This window comes from Lepisma saccharinum, chromosome 9 (assembly GCF_977018435.1).
Source record: "Lepisma saccharinum chromosome 9, izLepSacc3.1, whole genome shotgun sequence".
Lineage (NCBI taxonomy): Eukaryota > Metazoa > Arthropoda > Insecta > Zygentoma > Lepismatidae > Lepisma > Lepisma saccharinum.
Window position 1 is genome coordinate 75,008,184 of NC_139237.1, and position 22,619 is coordinate 75,030,802.

The following is a 22,619-nucleotide window of genomic DNA, read 5'->3' on the forward strand; positions in this document are numbered from 1 at the left end:
TCATATGTTTAATATTGCTAACAATGGGTCAACTTGGCAATTAATATGAATAAAATATGCATGACTTATATATCCACTTGGTATGTCTGAATATATTTGTAGTGGTATTACATGAAAATGTATGTTTTGATTTTTTTACTAATTGTATTTCCACCATACCACAGGGTATCGAACCCAGAACACCTCGATTACAAGGCAACAGTGTTGTTTTAAATTCATACATGTTTTTAACATATTAAAAAATCTTAAAAATTACTTTGTTCAGTCATGGTTAAATCCATCTAGTTCTATCAAAAGTGTAGAACGTGAGTGGTAATGAACAATCAATATGCATAATTAATCATATTTATGTATATATTATACATTACTTTGTTACATAAAAACCTGGGCTCGAATTGTAATCACTTGCAACCGACTCTGCTTGGATGGTTTAACCTGTTCAAACAAACCTCTGCCTGGCACATCTTTTCATTGATAATAGCTACCTACGGGCTTACTATGTCATTTGCATGATGAAATTAATAAATACATGATAGTTATTTTCTACTAAAACTTTGGATGTATATCTTAACAAAAATATAGCTCTGATATTCGATTACTTACTTCCCTTCTAAAAAAAATCATAAGCTTTGATATTTGTTGAAAGGTGAATATCAGTTTTGGCCCTAAATTTCAGCCATTTACATTAGAGAGGGTAAAAAAAGGTGCAGAACATAAAATATAACTTGAAATTTACTGAAAACAATACTTTTTACCTCAGCTTTCTATCATTTTTCTTGTCTTAGTATAATAAATATCGCAACTGCAAAGGCCAAAAATGCCAAATGCCAAAAAAAAAAAAGGCCGTCATTTTCGAAGTAAGGCAAATTAAAAAGAAAAGAAAATGCCTATTTTGAACTGCACTTGCATAGGGGCTACAACAACAACAACAAAATGTTTTTTTTTTAAATGGTCAAGCTACCAATTAATGTTTTTTTGGGACCATTTGGTATGGATTGACCCCCATGCTTCGTAGCGTGATATTTTAACGTGATTCCTTTTGGTCACTTTGGATCCGTGTTCGGCTGTTCTCGACTGACAGCCGTTTTGGCGATGTGATGGTAACATTGGAAAAATAAAACATTTGCTAAAAATATTATTTGATTAACAGCCATTTCATGTGAATGTGAACAAACAAGTTTAATTTATGTTTATTCAAAGTATCGCTTATTATTAGACCTCGGATTTTAGGTTTTTAACCTATTTTTTCCTTTGCAGGTAAATAAGAAATAAGTTATATCGGCGTTTCATAAAAAACCGAAACAAGTAAGTTTTATAGTGCCTAAAATAACCTATTTTGCTTGTTAGAACCTATTTTAGGTTTATGTGTCTAAATTAAACCTTTTTTTTAGGTTTTTACAGGATTTTTATTTCTCACAGAGGTATTTACTAGGTTTGGTGGCGAAATAATTCAATGACTGGCGTGTTTGAAACATGTTTTCTGTCGGGGTGTAAGGGGTACCTTCCATGTAGGCGCCCAAAAGTCAACCTCACTTCCACGTAGTGCACCCTGGACTAAAGACTAACGAGGCTCTGGCGACTGGCCCCATTGCCAGTATAATTTTGTTTGTATTGTCCTGTTCTTTTGTCCTTATGTGTACTGAGTGCCCCTTTACAGCCTCAGCTTTTAACAGCAGTCAGAACATTTTAAATTTTTTAGTTATGCAACGTTAGAGTTGTTATTTGTAATGGTAAGGGGCTGGCCCCCGTATAATGTGACGGGAGCAAAATAGCCTAAGTGCTGACGCTCCCAAAATTTTAAATTCAAATTCAAATTCAAACATGTTTTCTGTCGATTTCCCTCCCTCCAATTATATGATGTTTATCAAAGCTTTAAAGAAAACAAAAATGTCTGACGTTACTGTTACCTGCAGACAGTGGCGGCGAAAGGGGACAGTTCTTCCCTGCTTTTTACCCCTGCTAAGCCTTGCCAACTAACATAAAATAAACTTCCTTGCCCCATCCCCCCTCCTCCCCATTCTCAGTTTTGGCACCCAATCGTCTCTACTGCCTGCACAGTCCCAAGTGCAAACTTCTGATCTGTGTGGCCTTGCTCACTTTCGCGTCAGTTTGGTCCTGTTAGGCATTCACGCCTTGCGAAGTAATATTTCAGCTTTCAAATTAGCACTACTGACTATGTTTCTGTTGAAAGATAATTTTCAGCACATGAAATGATCCTCAGTGGAGTTTGAGTGTGGATAACGCAAAAAGATTCATGGTGGTCACTAGGACCACGATAAAATTCAAGTATAATTCCTGGTTTTCAAGGTGAACTTTCCAAAAATTCAAGGATACAAGAAGATGTTTTCGCTATTCCAACCTTACGTATTACCGACCCTCACCCTCCCTTCCACACACAAAAATATTGACAATATAAGGGGTTTGTATGATTCCAATGTACCAAAAAATTTAGCTAATCAACTTCAAGATATATTATTTTGTAATAATCTTCCGTTTGTCAGATAGATTGTTCTGTAAAAGACACTAACAAATTAAAGGAAAGGGATTGAGAAAATTTTGTTTTATTTTCTGTGAAGCTTTCTTTTTGATTCTGAAAAAAATGAATGAAATAAAAGTTAAACTGAGAGAAACTTGCCTCAGGGCATTTATAAACATGTATAAATTTAATGGGATATGGATTAATAAAAGTTGCAATTTTTCACGTCTACGGAGAAAAAAAATGGAATAGAGAAAACACCCGCTTGTACCTTATTTCATGTCTTGCCAAAATTCATGAATAATTTCCAGAGGCAATAATTCACGCATAATTTCCGGTGCCAATAATTCACGTGTAATCCCGGAATTCAAGGAATTCCAAGTTGGTAGCCACCCTGATATTGTGCAGCTAATTTTACATACGTAATTCATTTATCATATCAACAAGTAACTTTTTCTAACAGCACAAGTGCAGCATTATAATAATTCGTAGATAATTTTGAAAATGATATAAAAAAATGAAAATTTGTTTAGAAAATTTATATTTGGTTATTACGGTTCTTGTGAAATTTTGTTTTTAACGATTGTATCTAATCATTATTTTTCAGAAATTTTGTACCAAATTCAGTCTTTTTGCAACCCTTTTCAGGATTTTTCGAGCCTAATTAAAGGTTTTTAGAACCTATTTTCGGATTTTTAGAGGCTATTTTAGGAACCTAAAGGCACACTTTTTAGAACCTAAAAATCCGAGATCTACTTATTATATATGAAATTAAAGAAAAACTATGCAGAATTTGGAATTATTAATACAATCATTAGTTTCATGGCTTTTGAATATTGTTTCAAACCTATTACTTTTTATAGTGGAAGTGCGATTTTTGCGTGGTGTTTCCACAAATTTAGTTTCATTATGTTGATAATATTATACCATAAGAAAACTAATTAATTCTAATTTCGTTCTAATAGTCTCATTCATAGTTTCTATATCTTAAATATCCTACTTCATTTCTGAAACAAACCTTAGTTTGAAGACTCTATTTATGATAATTTTTCATTGTTCCATAATTCTACAAAGCAAATAATGTGATGATGTCACACCCGTTACGGGCCAAAAATATTTATGAAAAAGTATGTAGTAATATTCTTAGAAACTAAAAGCATCTAAATGTTGAGTCAAGTTTGCTTTGTGAAAATAAAATAAAATTGTTTCAGTAAACCCATATATTTCACAGAGTTTTCTGAAAGAGTGAGGAAGCTCCGAAAGTCATACTCAGAAGTGTCACACAAGTCACAATTACAAAAAATGTATTTCCTGTAGCTGATAATTGAAATGGGGAGGAATCTTCTGAAATTACATAACTTTCATCGAGGAAAATGAAATTACATGAATTGATAGCGTTACATATTTGAAGGTGCTAAGATTATAATTATCAAATGAATGTCTGATTGAATTTGTCTGAATATCATACCCGTCACAATGAAATTGTCCCCTAACAAGAATTTGGAGGAATTTTATTATTTGTGCTTTTTTTGTATTTTGGTTATTTAACGTCGCTTTGTTTCAATATTTGGATAGGCCATCTTGTAGGCTCGTATTTTTAATAACGAACTAATTGTAGTTGAGACTTGCAATTCGCCTGTAATTTTAAGTGACAGTTGCTTTTCATTGCTACAGTTCTTGATTAATATGTATCAATAAATCTTTTATTGTCCCCTAGGGAGGGGCAACTGGGGCACTCGCCCAAAGCTCCACACCAAATAAAAATAATTGTTTGTGTACGGTCATATTCTAAACAAAGAACTACATAAAGATGGAGTTAAAATATTTCAATGAAATGCACTATTAATTTAATTATAGAATGAAATCGTGAAGCTTCAAAATTCAATGAAAAGTAATAAAATAATACTTTGATATTGAACACACCCCGTTTTGAAAGCAAATATAAAATCGGAAATTAGAAAAAGCCCTAATTTAGAAACTTTTATTAACCTCCTATAATTCTTGGTGGTAACCTTTTGACATGTTTTGCCAGCAAGCAATAAGCTCTTAGGTAATAATAACATAACCCTACAGCCCTATAAGGGCCTTGGCCTATCTCTCGGCTGCCAGTCTCCTTCCCACAATCCTACCTAGAGGTGTGGAGATCTTCAACAGGTAATGGGGTGACGTGGGGTTAGCACGTTGAATCCTCAGCCTTTATAAGAGATTTCCCAGATCGGTTTACGCTACTCGCTCGTAGCTCCTCAATTTCCTCACGATGATGGGTTGACACCGGTCCTATACACAGTCCGAGAACCCACGTACATCGCGCACAGCCCTGCACTTTTAGCGAATTCGATCGATTTGGTTCCATCCATTCGGTGGTTGGTGAAACAGGACCTTGCACAGCAGAATAGCTCGGCCCCAGTACGGCCTCTCAAATGTATTTACATGTTGTGTTGTTTGTTTGATTTGGTGTTGTAAGTCCACTTTATGCACAGTAAGGCTAATCTGGACTGGACCTACAGTTTAAAGTGGGATCCGAACTACTATGTGCCTCCACCGGGAATCGAACCCGGGACCCCTTGATCAGAAGGCGACGACGACGCTATTTACATTTACATGTTGTAGTTTGTTAAACGCCAGTTTAAAAGTTCTTCCGAAACCGGATTCAGTGTGACCATATCCTAATCGTAGCGAGGTTAAGTGATGAGGAGGATAGGTCAGGGGCTCCAACTTTTGAGAAACATTGGATTTACTGAACTCTGAGATTTGTTTTATAATTTTATGCAATAATGTATGTCAAAAGAAGGCTGAGGATTTGTCCGAAAATGCAGTTTTTTGTTCCTTGGCCACAAAATGTAGGCTTTTACATTATAAAACTCTTTCAGGTCATTTTTTAGAGGAATACATGCATTTTGTAGTGACCGTTTTTGCCTATTTCGAAGGTGACTGATTTTTTGAGTGCCTAATCCGGGAAAATGACGAAAATGGTCGATGTTCATCCCTTTTAGTGCCTATTTTTTAATTTTTTGCGTGCCTATTTTGAGAGTTTTTGTGCCTATCGATCCTCATCCTGATTATAAGCACAAATCCTCCATTGTTGTAATAATAACGATGTAACCACATAACGTCATGTGTGTCCGCAGGATTTTTTCCAGGGAGTGGGTCAAAGGAGGCATATCTTCCCCCATAATAGTGATGCCCTCTCAAAAAAACACTGGTTCAGTTTGAAATTATCATGTTCCTTCAACGGTCTTGTAATAACTATCATAAATTACTGTGACTGAAATGAAATTATGTGTGAAATATGTACTTTTTAGATGAACATTCATTTTCCAGGTGGGGGCCCTTGCCCCCCTTCCGGACGTTCGTGCGTATAGTGTAAATAATGTATTTCACTAACAAGTATCATATTGGAGATGTAACAAGTTATTTTGAAACATTTTGATAACAGTCAGTCATTAAGTTGTGAGAAAGTGCGGTGATTTTATTTCTAAAATAAAATGTAACAAATGCAAATTATTGGGTGGGCTCGACCCTCACAGGCCCATATAACTTTGCGCCAATGGTCGCTCTTCGGCCTGTTTTAGATTAATTGTGAAGATGATGTAAAGTAAAGAAGGAAAGTGCTCCCCTGTGCTTTGCACACGCCATGAAGGCGTATAGGGGCGTGGAGTTAGAGCCCCACACTTTCTCGATTACGGTCGAAGGGGGAGTGATGTGATCAGCACCACGCCCATGGCCGCCTTTACCCCCCCCCCCGAGCTCCTTCAGGTACCCACTTTATGCGACGCTGGGTGGGCGCTGAAGCCGCTTGAACAGGTGAAAAAAATCCCGGTTCTCCCCCGTCCAGGATCGAACCCGGGGGTCTCGCATGGTAGTCAGACGGCATAACGACTGAGGTACCGCGAATTGAGATTGATTGGACAAACACAGAGACACTAAATTCCATACCTGGTTGTCCTGTTCTGCATCCTTCCGATTGATGAGGACCCTTTTCGTTTCCAAAATAAACGCATTGCGAAATTTAGGGGGTTCCCCCACGACATGATGCTATGCATGAGATATGTTGGCACCCGCATTCACCAATGTAGATCGGCAAGAGATCAAGAACTTAAGGATCTGTCATCTTGTGGAGGTCACCTTTTACATGACAGGATGGCAAGTTCTCTAGTTCTAGGTGAGACCTAGTCGCGAAACGATTTGATTCTCCGGCCTGTGAAAATGGAGGACTCTTAGGCGCGAGTGCTTAGATCAAGAAAAGCTCTATGTTGCCGTGGACAGCTATCGCACTGATAACATTAAATCTCTTTTGGATCTCTCTGACAAGATCGCAAAATCGCGATCGGAATATGTACAAGCTGTTAATGAGATAACCCCGATTTCCCGGTGACATAGACCCCCATTTTCCCCTTTCTCTACATTGCGTTCAGGTGGGATGGAGTGGATTTTGCAATGTGATTACCTGCAGCTGGGATGTTGGTATTGGATGTTACTTACCAAGCAAGAACAACGTGAACTTATAACGTTGACACTAGAAGTGTTGTACCTTCTTATTTTACGTCTTTGACTAATTACGACGATGAGGTTGAATGATGATTAGATGAAATTGATGAAGAGGGCACCCACAATGAACCACTCATGTTCAGACTAGGATTCAAATCTAGAATTTCAAGGCCATTTAAAGTTAGACACTTATTTTTGTCCATTCTGGGAAGCGAATCTTGATCCCTTTGATTAAAAGGATATTGCGTTTGGTAACAATCTTGAATGAATGAATGATTTGATTGATTTTACTTAACGTTTTTGCCACTTTTGTCTAATTGATGAGGATGAGTGTTCCTCATTTTATACTATGTATGGAAACTTTAACACCGGAAATTCCTTATGGGCGGTACTTGGAAGATTTTTTTAAAGTTAAAGCTACCCCCTCTATGTTGCTTAGTTTGTTTGAGTTTGTTTTGAAGTTCACTTTATGCACACAAAGGTTAATCGGAACTGGACGTACAGTTTAAAGTGCGATCCGAACCACTATGTGCTTGCACCGGGTATCGAACCCGGGAAACATGACATTAGCACTGCGCACTCTGGAAGTACACCCTGCGCTTTGCAACATACCGTGAAGGCACAACGTGGGAACATGGAAGGAAGGGTCCCACACATTCAACACTTGTGGAGATGACGTGATCAACGCCATGCTCCGAACGCCTTTAACCCTCAGGATTGCCTCCAAAGAAACAGAAATTAATAGCTAACTTTGACATTGATTGATTGATTTAGTTTATTTTACTTCGCTTTTGTGCCACTTTTGGGTAACCGTGAAGATGAGGGCAGTTGGTGATCAGATGAGATGGACGAAGGGACAATCACAAACACATATGGACGACACAACTTAGTTCTTACAGAGGATTATACTGGATGCAGTCCAAAAGCCAGACCCCATTAATCAGAGTGTACTATGTGGAAGTGAGGTTGGCATTTGGGTATCTTCGGAAAGTGCCTCCTCTTACAACCCATAGCTATCTTGTCGATGGACCTCGGAGTTGTTAACTTGGTTATAATAGAAATGGTATATCCTTTCCATTAGCTTTACAAGTTTTATTGTGCAAAGTGACTTTACTTTATTTGTAAATAGATACATTAATTACTATATTCACAGACATAACATATTCAAACCTATACTTTGTGAAGTCTTTAAACATACCTCACGGAAAAGCTTGGATTTTACTTTACAAAATTAGTATTGACGTGTTCTTTACACAGTTATATTTTATAGACTTAGGCTCTAATTAATCTTGATACATTCATAAAAATTATACTGTCACGGATGTAACTCAGAAAAGATAAGAAAACACTCCTTCACTTAATAATTCTCATATTTGTGTGGGATGAACAGGCACACAGGAAACTTGTAATATGCAAACAACAGTAAAAGATCAAGTTTTTATAATTTGGACAGTAAAAATAACAAGTTGTTTTTATTTCCTAATTACAGTTTAATTTAAAATGTCACGGACGTAACAGTTTTACGTTACAATGGAACTATTCCACTGACAACATCACATCAGTAAAAAAAAAATATACAAATTTATACCACAAATAGTGTCATAGTAACATTATATAGTGAATCACCAAGTCAGTTAGATAAAACATACCTACATCTGAGAATTTGAAATTTTGGTTTCCTTGTTCATCGAATTGCTCTACTGCACTTATTGTATTTTCATTTATTATTACACTGTATATTATATAAATCTGTTTTCACTCAGGTAGACTATGTGTAGTGAAGTTCTGTAAAACAAAACAAAAAAAAAACCGACTTAACCCTCCGTCATCCACGCCATCATAGTAGCACAAATGTCCCGCGTGGCACAAGAAACTTTATTCAAGTTAACGTACGCAGAGTACTAAAGAGACTTCCGTTTTAATGCGCTAGTTTGGTAGACCCTTTGACACAGCATTGTGCTGCAACTCAAGTTCCGTGTGAGTACGGGCCGTTTCTGTGATTTACTTTCCTTTAGAGTCTTGGTTGCTTGTTGGAAAATTCGAAACTGACAGTGATGATTTCTTACTCTTTTTCGTTCTCTGTAATATTGTTGAAGAACGTTTCTTAACAGTTAACCTACCACAGCTAAGCTAGATGGTGTGAAATGGTTACGTTACTGCGTGGTATTACGGACCGAAGTTTTTCTGAAAAACCTGAAGAACTTCATAATAAGAATCGCGTACGTTATGGTAACGTGATTCTTGGAATGTTCTTCTCTTCCAACATCATATGTTCTGCGAACTCGAGGATGCCACTTGAGGTGAAGACAATTTGAGAACTCACAACGGCACAGCGCATTTGTCGCTGGTTTTGGAGATTACGTATGCTACCACATCATTGCTGGATATGATCACCTCTCAGACGAACTTGAGGATGAGTCGAGTCTTTCCCTTATGTCCGAGAGCATTATCGTGTAGGGGGTGGATGTGGGCATCGACGCTCTGCGACGAGCGAGCTCTGTTCTGGCATCAGGAGAAGGGAGCCTTGACAGAACGTCTGGGCTGTGGAAGTTTGTCCAGAACCTGTTCATGTTACAGGTCAAAGTGCTCCGGCGGCTGTCTATGCTGATATTGCTGAGCATCGAAGGCCTCCTGCTACTGTCGCCTAAGATCGTTAAGTAACTGTCGCTCCACTGGGACGGCCTGGATCTCTGGTTTCGATCCCAGGACTCTTGCGGAACTGCGGCGGTGTTCCCGTCGTACAGGACGATTTGCGGCGGCAATCCTTTCGGACGAGTCGGTACACTGGGACCACGGTTGATTCCGCTCGGGGGTACAAGGAGGAACTTGCCCTTGCTGACCTCTCGCACGGGAATTATCTTCTTCGATTTGATCAAGTGGGGCTTGAGTTTTATCAGAGAAATCGTGAGGATCACTGCCACGAAGGCGATGATTACTATGGCACCGCACGAGAGCATGATCACAATTAGCTTGTCTTGATTCCTCAGCCAAGCTCTGTTGGGGTACGACGGCTGAGTCTTCAAGGATCGACAGCGGGTTGGTTGAAGCATGGTGTTGGAAGCGTCCGTGATGCAGAAGGTGTAGACGGTTTCTGGATTTATATTCTCCACAGCGTACTTGCTCCTGACGTTCTCTGTACAGTTGACATTTGCTCCGTCCGTCCATATAATGGTGTTCAGGTAACCTCCGGTCTCCACTACTATCGTGCTGTCATCGGATTGTGTTATCTTGAAATCTTGGTCCCATTCGGGCAAGATAATGGTGTGTTGCGTGGGAGTTTTATTTTGTTCTTCACCACCTCGCGGTTCCGCATGTCTGAGGGTCCACTCCTTAAAGCTTTCCTTCGTATAGCTAACCTGGACATCGTTCACACTGCACATCACAGTTATATTATCCGCCTCTTCGTTGTCAGGAATCGTGGTTGCTTCAGACGGTTCGCTTTCTGTTGTAGGTTGAGCATCGGTGCGGTTAGTTTCCTCTCCACCTGTGGTTGCCTCAGGCCCGGAGGAAGTAGAAGGACTAAGTGAACTTGTTACAGGAGTTGTACTCGTGGTCGTGCAAAGGCCTGCCTCAGTTATAGAAAGGCTCTCTAGCTCTGGTGGATATTTACATTCTGGGTCCCCCGAGATGAATTCTGCATTGGTCAGTAGTTCTTGGAGCCATACCAGTGAGCAGTTGCACACCCACGGGTTATCTATAAAAGACAAAACAGAGAGTTTTGTTATTTAGCGTCACCTTTCTGCCACTTTAGGCTAATAGTGAAGATGAGGACGAATGGTGATATGATGAAATTGATGAAGGGACACTCGTAAAGAACACCCAACCCCAGCCGGGATTCGAACCCTGGTGTCGTAGTACGCTGTGATAATCACTCCGCGTACTAGGCCACAGACAAACATGCGATACAGAATTTCGTAATTTAGCATATGCAGCGGCTTCAAAATCACTAAATAACAATGTATTGTATTATTAAACACTACTTCTGTGACAAACAACTACCCAAGTAGTCATACTCATAATGTTATTAACGATTCTCGGCTTAATTACATAACGTGTAAGTTAACCACATGGTTCAAAAGAAAATATTTAAAATTAAATTAGTTGCTCTCAGGAACTGTCAGGTGTTTTATTCTATTTCTGATTTGTAAATTGAAGACCTTCAATGTTGCAGATAAAGGCACATCTAGCAGAGAAGTACGGCAGAAAATTTATTTTATTGAAATTTCAGTATGGTATTGTATGCAAGGAAAGAATATTGTTCGACGAAATGCGAGGTGATAAATATATATTTGTGGGTGGGTGTTGTTCTGCTGATTGATTGAATAACCTGTTATTCTCTGTCGACTCACTGCCTAGCATAGAGTAGAATATAGTTAATGTTTCAAGATCGACCAGTCATCATACCGAGAACAAAAGTTACTAGATTACTACAATTCTCCAAGGATATGCATTATAAAAACTGAAGAATAGAGCTAAACATTGTCTCTTCTTAAATTCAGAGTGGACTAAGTGCTCAGGTACTCACCATCAAGTAGAATCTTCGTATCAGCAGTTATAAGTATTGCATCAAATACTCCTTCCGGCATTGTCCTGAGGTTGTTTTCGTGTAGGTGCACTTCAACCAGTTTCCTTGACTCGTAGAGTAATCTTGGAGGTATTCCGTTTAGATGGTTGTGATCCAAATACAACTGCTCGAGCTTGTTATTTGACTGAAATATGTCTTCTGGCAGTAGTTCTATGAAGTTGCTCCCAAGATTGAGTGAAGTCAGATTTTGGTTAGAAGCAAATGTCCTATTTCCTAGCCTCATAACGTGGTTGCTATTAAGATCCAGTTGCTGGAGGTGTGGGTTGAATTGAAATATGTCCTCCGGTAGGTACATAAGTTGGTTAGTATGAAGTTCCAGCGTGTGGAGATTTGGACTGTACGAAAATATTTCTGCTGGCAGGTTCCTGATTTCGTTTTGGCTGAGATCGAGATGCTCAAGGCGTACACTGAACCCAAATATATTCCCTGGCAGTCTGTTAATCTGATTATTGTGGAGATCTATGTGCCGAAGTTTTGTGCAGGTCGAAAATATGTTATTGGGCAGGCTCTTAAGTTGATTGTTGTGTAGGTCCAGGAAATCAAGTTCCGCGTTGAAGCGGAATATTTCTTCAGGAAGGCTCAGCAATTGGTTTCTGTGTAGTTCTAAAATCTTCAGGTACTTAGCAGAGCTAAATATGTTTGCCGGCAGACTTGATATAGCGTTTCCAGAAAGCCGAAGTATTACCATATCTTTGCACTCATTAAATGCATTTTCCTCTATTGTTTTGATGTTTGAGCTCTGAAGGTTGAACACCATGGCATACCTCAAGCCTGAGAAGCTATTATCCTTGATGACGTTAATAGAATTGAACTGTAAGTCAGCAATCTGTACTGACGTCGTAGTGAAGCCGGTTAGGTTTTGGAGAATGCCAACGTCATTAATGGTTTCTTGGACCATAAGGGTGCTTAGTTTCATTAGGTCCAGAGTTCCGCGTTCACAACTTCTGAGATCGTAGTTTTCTTCTATGTTTAGTTCGAGCAGGTTGCTCAGTCCCGTAAAGGTTGCGTTCTTCAGTTGTGTCAGTGCGGTTTGTTTCAGTGTCAGCGTGTTCAGGTCGGTGAAATTTTCGAAAGCCAGGTCTTCAATCTTCCTCAGCAAGGTACTCTCGAACCGCAGCTTCTTGACTCGGATCGAGCTGGTCCAGAGTTTCTCAAAATCGAACCAGTTCCTCCGTAACGCATCTCCTGGGAATCTGCAGTTGATGAACTTCAAGTATAGCTCGCCGTAGATTTTGTTCTTGTTGATGAACGCAATAGCGTCTTGTGCGGGGTCGCCGTCGTTCATGCCTAAACAGGTGACTTCATCCTTGTTGTTGTTTATGTCACAGTGGTATGAAGGACGTTCTGTATCTGTCCTGCCGAGTCTCAGAGTGTGGTCGTCTCTCTCGCTTACTGGGGATGCTGTGGCGATGAGAGATAGGCAGGTGAGCTGGAGAACGAGGAAGAGCAGGACGACGAAGAAGCTGGATGGACATACCATGGCCATTCTCGAACCACCACTACTTGAGAGGTATTTTTCCGCGTTGGATCTGAAAGAGGAAGAAGATATCACTGTAACGCATAACCAAAGTTGTATATGAACATCCGTCAGATACTTTTAGTGAACGAAACCAGACAGAACAGAATATCATCAAAATAATGCGACATATAAGGCCAACGAATAACTCTGTGACGGAATCCAGACTTTGGCACAAAATTAACCTTGTATCGTCCACGTTAGTGGATCCAGCATCCAGATTCCCACAAACACACTTTGTAACGAACCTGAGCGTTTAAGGTTTTATATTTGTAAGAAGTTAAGATTTTTTTTAATGTTTGTTACTTCAAATAATGTGCAAGCTGTCACAGACAACTATAGTTAGATTGATACAGTTGTGGTTGGAACTTGTGTATATGTTTAGAAATACGTCATAATCTGTTCGTGTTGACGTCACTTTCTCGTCTCAGCAGAGGAAGTGAACCCACCTGAATGTTTTTCACCTGATGACAGACTCAGTTAGAAAACAGGTGAAGGTGAGAAATCAACAGAAACGTGGTAACGGTTAATGGAATGCCCGAATAGTGTAATTCGTAATTATTTTCATTTCATTCTGGCTATACTCGGAAATAATAATTAATTACATCAATTTACGTTTGTCTTGTCCAACGTTAATTCTATATGCAAAGGTGTTTAGTGATTGTGATGTGATTTATTATGCTATAGAATTGTTCCTCTTCAGGCAGAAACGTAAGCAAATCTGTACCTTGCTTGTAAGTCCACATACGATAGAAAATATAAGTGATTATAAAACTGCGTTTAACTTGGAATACTGTGATGTGTTTCTTTTCTACCCAGCAAGCCCTGATGATTTGCAAAGATTCTCATGTTCCCGACTAAAGGAGTAGCGGACTAACTTTCTGACGACTGGTGTACAACCGGGGGGACGTTGCAACTTTGGACAAGATTCCTAGAAAAAGAACCACATAAGAGTCTGCCGCGATCCGTAAGGTGTAAGGTGTTACATGGTGAAGCAATATGAATGGTTTTTAATTGTAGCAGAGACAGACAAATAATAATAATAATAAGAGGTTTTATTATACATGCATATAACTGTTGAAATTGAAGATGATAGGGGCGAATTCCTTCCACTAGAGAACTTCCCCCAATAAAATAATGTATTTGAGTTATCTATGAAAACCTGCATAAAATTATTAAATTTTAATGGAACAGTCTCGACGATAGTAATTAAAATAGAAAGTGTGTATTTTTACATGTCAAACTAATGAATAGTAAATTTGAATTGTAATGAATTGTAACAAAAAATAATTATAAATCTAATAACACCTTTGATGAAAAAATCTGCCGAAGATGAAATAGGTGGGAAGTTGCGGAAATCCGTTACTAATGGTCGGCATATTTCGGCACAGTACCTGACTAGTCCATAGTCGCAATGAAAATAGCTCGACAGGAGAGAAGTGTATGATATAGTGGGGTCACAAGCAAAAGAATCTGCGCAGAACCGCGTGTCCTATGCTTCGTACTCGCGCTGCGTGGAAGGGAGGGGTAGAGTGGAGCAGGCTTCACCGTGGGTCGAGCTGAATGGATGAAGGGGAAGATGGGTCAAAGGGCGTTTTGTTTGTGGTCCCACTGTAGTGATTGCTGAGCATGGTGTAAGTTTTAGTGCAAGTTCGAGCCAAATAATGCTCGTGTAGCGAACTGAAACGATACTTGCAGAACCGAACCAGGCTCAATTTAAATCAATTTGTACCCACCTCCGTGATGGAGTGGTTGTCACAGCGCGCTACGACGCCAGGGGTCCCGGGTTCGAATCCCTGCCTAGATATGGGTGTTATTGTGAGTGTTCCTTCATCATATCATCGTCACGATTAACCAAAATAAGAAGAAAAGCGACGCTAAATAACAAAAAATCAAATCAATATCGGCCTGTGCCGTCCCGACCGTTCACAAACTGTTTCCACCTTAAGATCCTTAAAAGTAATGCAAATTACCTTACCTGCCATTTTGTTCAATTTTGCTAGCAGAATATTGCTGTGGTTCTTCTAATCGCATATCTCACAAGCACATTCTGCAACCCTCATACTTGTTGCTAGCTGCTAAATATATTGTTCAATGGAGCACACGATAGTGTGTCTAAATCACTAAATGCTTGCACACTGTTTCTCAAGGTCAATCACTGCTTTCTACGAACAAACACAAGCGGCTCACAAATAATATATCCTCGCATGAATACTTTCTCGCTACTTGGTTTTGTGACGACAGACAAAAAAAGTGCTAATCCCGTTTTGGTAATCTTCAGTGTTGGTATATGTTATCTGCATCCATTATACCGCTCAGGATTGATGACTGGCTTAGCTAGGAGCGAAATGCGTGCATTGTAATCATGATAAATTGCCAAGGCTCTGATAAATATTTCTGGGAAGTATTAAGAAAATACGTCGGGATATTGTTGCGAAAAGCATACTCTTGGTGCACTTTTCTATCTACGAGAAGTACAGTCAGAAGGTCCTATCGGTCGTGAACTTGCAAAGAAATGGCATAACTCATTATTTGTTGTGCGCCACATATTTGGTAAGATTCTGCAATTTTCATGGAATTTTTTTTTGGTCCTTCCAAAGAGAAGTTTCCAGACTTTTCTGCTCTCCCTGATTTCGGTGTCCAAGATCCTTCTCTCCTTAGCGAGCGTACCATACGTATGTACAGTCACCGGCAATAATAATGGGAAACCTAGATCCTGAAATACTGGCTTCCTTGCAATGTGTGTTACCTATCTCTACGGCGATAGCGGAACTTTCTATTATAAAGTTGCTATTGAAGTCGGGTGATCGCTGTAGAATTGAGCAACACGCTCAAGGCATTGCAGGGAAGCCAGTATTTCAGAATCTAGATGTATAATTTTTATTGCGGGTGATTGTACTGTACTAAACTGTACTCGTGGTACTCTATTGATGGCGTCGTCGCCTTGTAATCAAGAGGTCCCGGGTTTCAATCTCCGGTGGAGGCACATAGAGGTTCTAATTCCACTTTAAACTGTGGCTCCAGTTCCGATTAACCTATGTTTGCATAAAGTGGACTTAAGGCTCGGTTGAACCTGTGGCCGACGCCAGCGAAGCCGTTTTCGAAATTTCGTACTCTTAAGAAAATACGGTTTGTTTGAGTTTTTTAAAGTCCACTTTATTCACAGGTAGGCTAATCGGGACTGAACCTACAGTGTAAAGTGGGATCCGATCGACTATGTGTCTCCACCGGGTGTCGAACCCGGTACCCCTTGATTACAATGCGACGACGTTATTACTACGCCATCGGGGAGGCCTTTAAAAAAACTCGCTACGACATTGCAAGATTCATGTGAATACAAGGAACGCTAAGGAGATGCAATTTTCAGAATTTGGAAAATCATAGCCGTTTTTCTTAAGAAGAGAAAATTCCAAAAACGACTTCTCTGGTGTAGGCCAAAAGTCCAGTCGAGCCTTAAAACAAAACAGCCAAAAAAAACAACCTTGACGCAACCAACTTGAAGAAAAAGACACATGTCTGTTGAATAGAAGCTAGCGAATTAAGGGCCAATCCAACATTTTACATTTTATATGTTGTTGCAGTTATTTTCACCATAAATTTCGGAATATTCTGTTAACCAAGATTACCAATATTATCTTAGTATGTATGGAGAAGTGGCGAAGTTAAGTGAATTTTGTTCAGATACAATTTCTACTTCCATTAGATGGGTTTGAAAGGCCAAAAACTAGTGACAAATGGAATCTTTGTGTTTGTCCTACCCGTGTACAGCTCACCGCTCACGAGAAGATCCCCAAACGAGGGGTGACGGGGAGCGGGTGTGAAGGAAAGGATCGGTCCATTTGCAGATTTTAGGGGTAGGAGAAAACCTTCCGCTACGGCTTTTCGAAGTGCGTGGGAGTTGATTTGCGTCAATCACGCAGAGCGTGTGTCCGCAGCAACAGTTCGCTGCTTTTCTTTCAGTGTCCAGAATACTTTTGTATTGCTTATCCTGTGCATTATTTAGACTGTATTTCAAAGAATTTTAAAATCATATACGGCAACGACTTTAGGGTTACCAGTTGACAAACTTTAAAAAAGAAGGCATTTTTTGATTGCAAAATGTTGTTAACTTTAGACGAAGAGACACGTTTTGTGCTTACTGGTGTTTTGGTGGGCTTATACACCGTTGCCGTATAACTAATAATAGGCCTCATTGTAGGCAAATGTCTTTAATTTTCTAATATTTATTCACTATGCTCCTAATATTATAAGGTTGTGAAGCTTGGTCTCTTTCTTTAAAAGAATAACATAAATTGACATTCAAAGTAAGCCGCGGCGAATTGCATATTCTTACCTATTGACAGAGCCAAGAGCCGCGGTAGATGTCATGTCACAAATGCTTTGAAATCAAAACCTCACGCGGCGCGGCGTGACAACAGAAGAGACGCAAAGGTCCAACGATTTTTCTTTGTTGCAAGAAAAGTTTATTTTCTTTGCGCTTGCAACTGAGAGTGTTGTATTTCTTTACTTTGAAATTGAAAACGGAAACAATATTAACAATTGTTTACAAATAACATTTTGTTACTAATCTTGAAGTTAAGCAGCTGTCTATACCACAAAAATAGGATATTTCCAAATTTTCCTAAATACCCGCCCGGAGCATTTTTAGTACCCGAAAAACAGGATTTGTCCGGGTAAAAGAGAACTTCTGGTAACCCTAAACGACTTGCGTCGCTGCACCGTTCGCAGCGAGCCCACATGTGTTTTTCACTGAGGGCGCACACCCCCGACCCTACTGCTACGTCACTTCACTTCCGTCAGGCAACTTCTCCTGAGCGGTCAGCTGTCCTTGCATTGTCTTTTAGTGCATCGACTTATATTTTAAGTTTATCATCAATCAGGGTTTGGGCTAACTGTGGAAAATTTACGTGAAAAGATAATGGCACGTTGCTTTGTTTTTGGAATGTTATCTGAGTATCTTTAATCTCAGATTAATCTTTTGATTCCATGCAATCCTCTCAAATTCGATAAAGTTTAAGTTAACAAAAGCGGTATTGATTCCAAGGACGTTGGGTTTTTCTTTATCATAAACCATGAAAGCAGTAGCTTTGATTTGTTTGCAAACTATCAAAAGTGAGAGAAATTACTTTCATGTGCTTGTATTGTGGCGTCTCACAAGGAAATGTCGGATCTTAGTAGAAAGAATTGAACGCCGACATAAGTACAGGATTTGATTGATTGATTTGGTTTAATTTTCTTCCACGTTCGACTAATCGCGAAGATGACGATGAGTGATGATAGGATGAAAATGATTGGACACTCACAAAGAACAACATTCCCAGGCCGGGATTCGAACCCTGAACCACTCAGCCACTGAGATCGGCATCAGTATAAGTAATGGATTTTAATATTCAAAGTACAATTCATTACGTTTTATAGTATTAAGCCATCCTTGAATTAATTGTGGAATTCCTGGCAAATTCAGCCAATGGACTGGAATTTATGATCTCCCGGACTTCTTCCTCGATAAATTTATCGAAGTACTGTGAGTATGCCACTGACCGAAACACTGGTAGTGAAAGAGCACAAGGCATGGGGAGTGTACACACTGCATGTGTAGAACATGTGTGAGAATTACGTTGTCCTGCTTCAGAAGCCTTCCCGGGGTTACCTTTTGGGGCAAATTTCCTTCAGTAAGTACTACTTTTAGTGGCACATTTCACACAGAAAGACTAGTAACATGATATATTAATATGATAATATAAGTAAGTTACACAGGATGCCTACCAGTCAAGAAATCAAGAGGTAGTTCAAGAAATTATGCTTGTGGTCAAGAATTTTCGCTATTTTTTTACAGTATAGTGAATTTACATTGTTATATACCTGTACTCTGATTTGATAAAATTGAATATTTGGAAATCTAAAATTGTATTGAGTTGTGGTTAAGATTTGCTCACTTTGTTTCTTAAGAATTAACATTCTTGTGTGCGTGAAGTTTTTTAAAAATATTAATGGACTAATGTGGCCATTTCTCATCCAGGATGAAGTCTGAAGCATTACTTTTTATAATTATAGCAAGTCTAAGTCTCTTGTTAAAGTACAGCTTCAGTTTTCATCTTAACTGGGGTTTTTTATTGAATAAAAATATATATTTTCTTAATTTCCAACTATACCTATAGGGGGCGATTAAATAAGTGGTAAGAAAAGGGGGAGGGGAAAGGAAAGAAGGGTGAAGAAAATGTAATGAAAAAGTCAAGAATTTTGGATTTGTTATTTCAGTAGACAACCTGTTACAGCCAAAATCCTACTTCAGAAACCTTTCAAGAGTTTGTGATCAGTTTGTACTATTTTAATTTACCATGAACCATGTAGCAATCTCCTCTTACTTCCTGAAATATTTTCGTATTATCTCAACCTTAGCAGCAGACATACATATTTCTTCTACCTGCATGCCTATGTTTCTTCATTTTGCATAAGTGATATCTTAAACGTGAATATTAATGAAAACATATTTATATATCGTTTTAATCATTGGACATTCGATTGCGTCGTTGACTGGTATCTATGCATGTCGGAAATATGTACGTGTATTTAGGTGCAGCAAGCATATCTCTAACATCAGCAACGGGGGTGATTTCTTGACAACATCCTTAAAGGTGTCAATAGTCTGCATGTCTGGAAATGGGAAGTTCTGTGTAATTTCTTTTTCTTTTTTTTTACTTCATTTGATTTGATAAACAATTTCGTAATCCGAAGTATGTATGAAGTTCTTATCGTATTTGCATTTTTTAAATTAAATGAATTAAATATGCCACAGGGTTCATCAGTTGATTGATTAGGCAGTGATTGCATTAGATTTGCGTAGTATTTATGACGTAGATATATTTTTCTATATTTCTTGAACCTTTTCTTTGTAATAGGTTAGACTAAAGGCGAGAAGTGCAAAGTGTTGTCGAGTGAAGTGCACTCTGATCGAAGTTGCCTGTGTATGTTTTTGTTTTTTTTTAAATACAAATCAATTACTTAATGTGTACCTACATATCACCTTCTGATCTACAACAAAAGCATTAGGACTGATTCCAACAAAAGAAAGGCTTTAATTTTTATCGGTTTTTCAATGGCAATGGAGTGCGGAGTGTTGAGGGTATTCTGTTTAAAAAATGCTCTATAACGGTTGAATCTATTTTTTTTAAATATTTTAAAATTCCTCAAGTAGTACACTTCTAGTTCTGAGTATGCTTGTAGAACTTCGTGCAAATGGTGGAAAGAACACCACTATCACGTTTTCGAGCTACTCTACTAAGTGAAAAGTGCCATTGTGCCATGAAAATAAAAATAATAAAGAAAAAAAGAAAAATCCGCCATGGTCCCTACACCCGATTCCGGATCTTATATCCGAATTTCGAATCCCGAGGATTCGATATCCCTCTTCCATGTCCGAATTTCGAATCCAGAATCTCGAATCCTTTATACCATGTCCGAATCTCGAAACCGAGATCAAATATCCGAATGTCGAATCCCGGAGATCCCCATATCTGAATCTCGAATTCCTATCCCTTTTAGGAATCTGGAAACCCCAATCCCATATCCAATCTCGAACCCTGCATCATGGATTCGATAAAATTCTGATTGGTCCATCTTTACTGTCAATTTTGATTGCTGAAGCTCGTTTTTCACGTTGCAGGCAAGCTCGTACCCGCATTTATACAAGTACGCCCTCCTGCTATTGAAATTTCCTTGCCTGCTCTTATCACAGGTCAGTGCGCTTTTGCTTGATCCTTTGAACATTTTATGTACTGTGGATCAAGATTGCTCTCACCTACTTTATTTACCTACTAATTGAAGCTGGAAAAAGTTAGTTTCAGAATACAATAGAATAACTCTTACTTTCGCTTCGCTGTCCAAGAATTACTGAGAAATGCAGGAGTGGTCCTTCGTAATGAAATCACAGGCGATAGAAAAAGATTAAACTTGTCCGTACAGTCTAACTGGCCATTCTCTGCATAAGGTCTTCATAACTGAAATCGAATACCTCGATGTTTGCCTACTTAATATTTATGTAAACATTTCTAACAATTTTTGAAGTAATAAACTTTTCCTCCTTAATTTTTTAGAAGTAGTTTTATTGCTAATGTATTTTCCACGGTGCTAAATACGAAGAAGAGAGGTCGAAATCGGACTAATTACAACACAAGCGATATTCGCAGAAAAATCTGTTATAACATGTCCAAGAAAGTATTTCAAAAAGTGAATAATGCGGAAACGGTGTGCCGTACGAGAAAATTAAATAAATAGAAGATTTTACATAAAGAAGCTTTCAGACGGAAGTGACACAACAAGGTGTACGTGTTGCTCGGACTGGGCCTTTTTCTCATTAATTTGCATCCTGTCGCCTCGGTCTGTTGGTACTGCATGCGAAGTGAATGCTTTTCTACAGACTGAATGTGGCCCTTGTAACTTGTCGCGTGTCCGATGTCGCTTTGGTCTGAAAGCTCCCTAGGAAACACCTCGAATCCTGCATCTCATATCCGAATCTTAAAAACCCCGGATACCATATCCGAAACTGCCAATTTTAATGTGTATTTCCCTTCTGTTGTAATTCCGATTTCAACTGTATCTCGCCCCAAGTAAGTAGAACAAATTATAATGACATTTTGTTCAGACATTGTCCATTTTATCTTCTTTTCTTCACTAATTATTTACACTGTTGTCAAATGTGAAACGTTGTTAGCTAATTGTAGATTCAGTTCCAAGAGTGATTGGTATATAATCATTAGGAAATCCCCACTTTCTTCATGTTTGTTTCCCACGTGTTTCTTACCTCTTACTTTAGATATCCAGAACTGCATTTTCCATGTTTCCCACACGAAAATGTCGCATGTTGGTGTAAAACATTTTTTGCCTGTATGTCTTACATTTGAATTGATTCAGCTACTTTAGAAACTGAAAGAGGATAGGGACATTTTAAAAGTGACAGTGAGAATGAACCCTTAAAAGCGCTTTTGTCTTTGCAACCAATTTAGCAGTAGTGGGACCTATGAAGTGCCTGTCAATTTTGGTGAGCTGAGTGACTGAAATTTTAACCGAAAATACCTTAATGTCATTGCAATTATACATTAAATTATTCTTGCTGAACATTCAACTTACTAACATTCTTCAACTAGATATTCTTTCACACTTTACCACCAGTTTGCAAATTTTGAATTATTTCCTGCTTGTGTACATATTCAGTTTTATGTTTTCCTTGCCATTGCCCTTTTAAGGGGAAAACTAGAAAACTGAACATGCACAGTAAAATAATTCAAAAATTGTAAAACTAGCTTCAAAGTGTTAAGTAATATCAAGCTTAAGACGCCAGAAAAAATCATATTCCACAAGAATACTAAATATTACTAAATAGCTGATGTACTGTTTAGGCATGTACTTACTTCAGCTTCTTAATGAAATAATGGCATGTTATGCCTTATTTAAAATATTACGTTTTTAATATCATATCGGACCTCATAGCCCCCCGTACCATTGTACTTTTAAGGTGGAGGCACATAGTGGTTCGGATCCCACTTTAAACTGTAGGT

The 22,619-nt window shown here is 38.7% G+C and overlaps 2 protein-coding genes across 2 annotated transcripts in view; one reads left to right on the plus strand and one right to left on the minus strand.

Moving 5' to 3' along the window:
• LOC145992738 (tectonic-2-like) overlaps positions 1-22,619 on the plus strand; it is a 619,016-nt gene that overhangs the window by 71,514 nt on the left and 524,883 nt on the right. The gene's annotated exons all lie outside the window — the stretch shown is intronic.
• LOC145992736 (uncharacterized) lies at positions 8,645-15,178 on the minus strand. The gene is made up of 3 exons (XM_083129120.1): positions 15,044-15,178; positions 11,490-13,078; positions 8,645-10,658 (listed from the first exon to the last, which is right to left on the minus strand). The coding sequence occupies exons 1-3, from the start codon at positions 15,097-15,099 to the stop codon at positions 9,355-9,357; spliced, it is 2,949 nt and encodes a 982-aa protein (XP_082985246.1). The 5' UTR covers positions 15,100-15,178; the 3' UTR covers positions 8,645-9,354.

What these genes read in the sequence shown, in the direction of transcription:
- LOC145992736 (XM_083129120.1), bottom strand. Translation starts at nt 15,099, where the DNA reads ATGCGATTAGAAGAACCACAGCAATATTCTGCTAGCAAAATTGAACAA. An exon ending in AAAATTGAACAAAATGGCAG is followed by an intron (nt 13,079 to 15,043) that starts GTAAGGTAATTT and finishes TTCCTCTTTCAG; the next exon opens with ATCCAACGCGGAAAAATACC. An exon ending in TACGAAGATTCTACTTGATG is followed by an intron (nt 10,659 to 11,489) that starts GTGAGTACCTGA and finishes TGTCTTTTATAG; the next exon opens with ATAACCCGTGGGTGTGCAAC.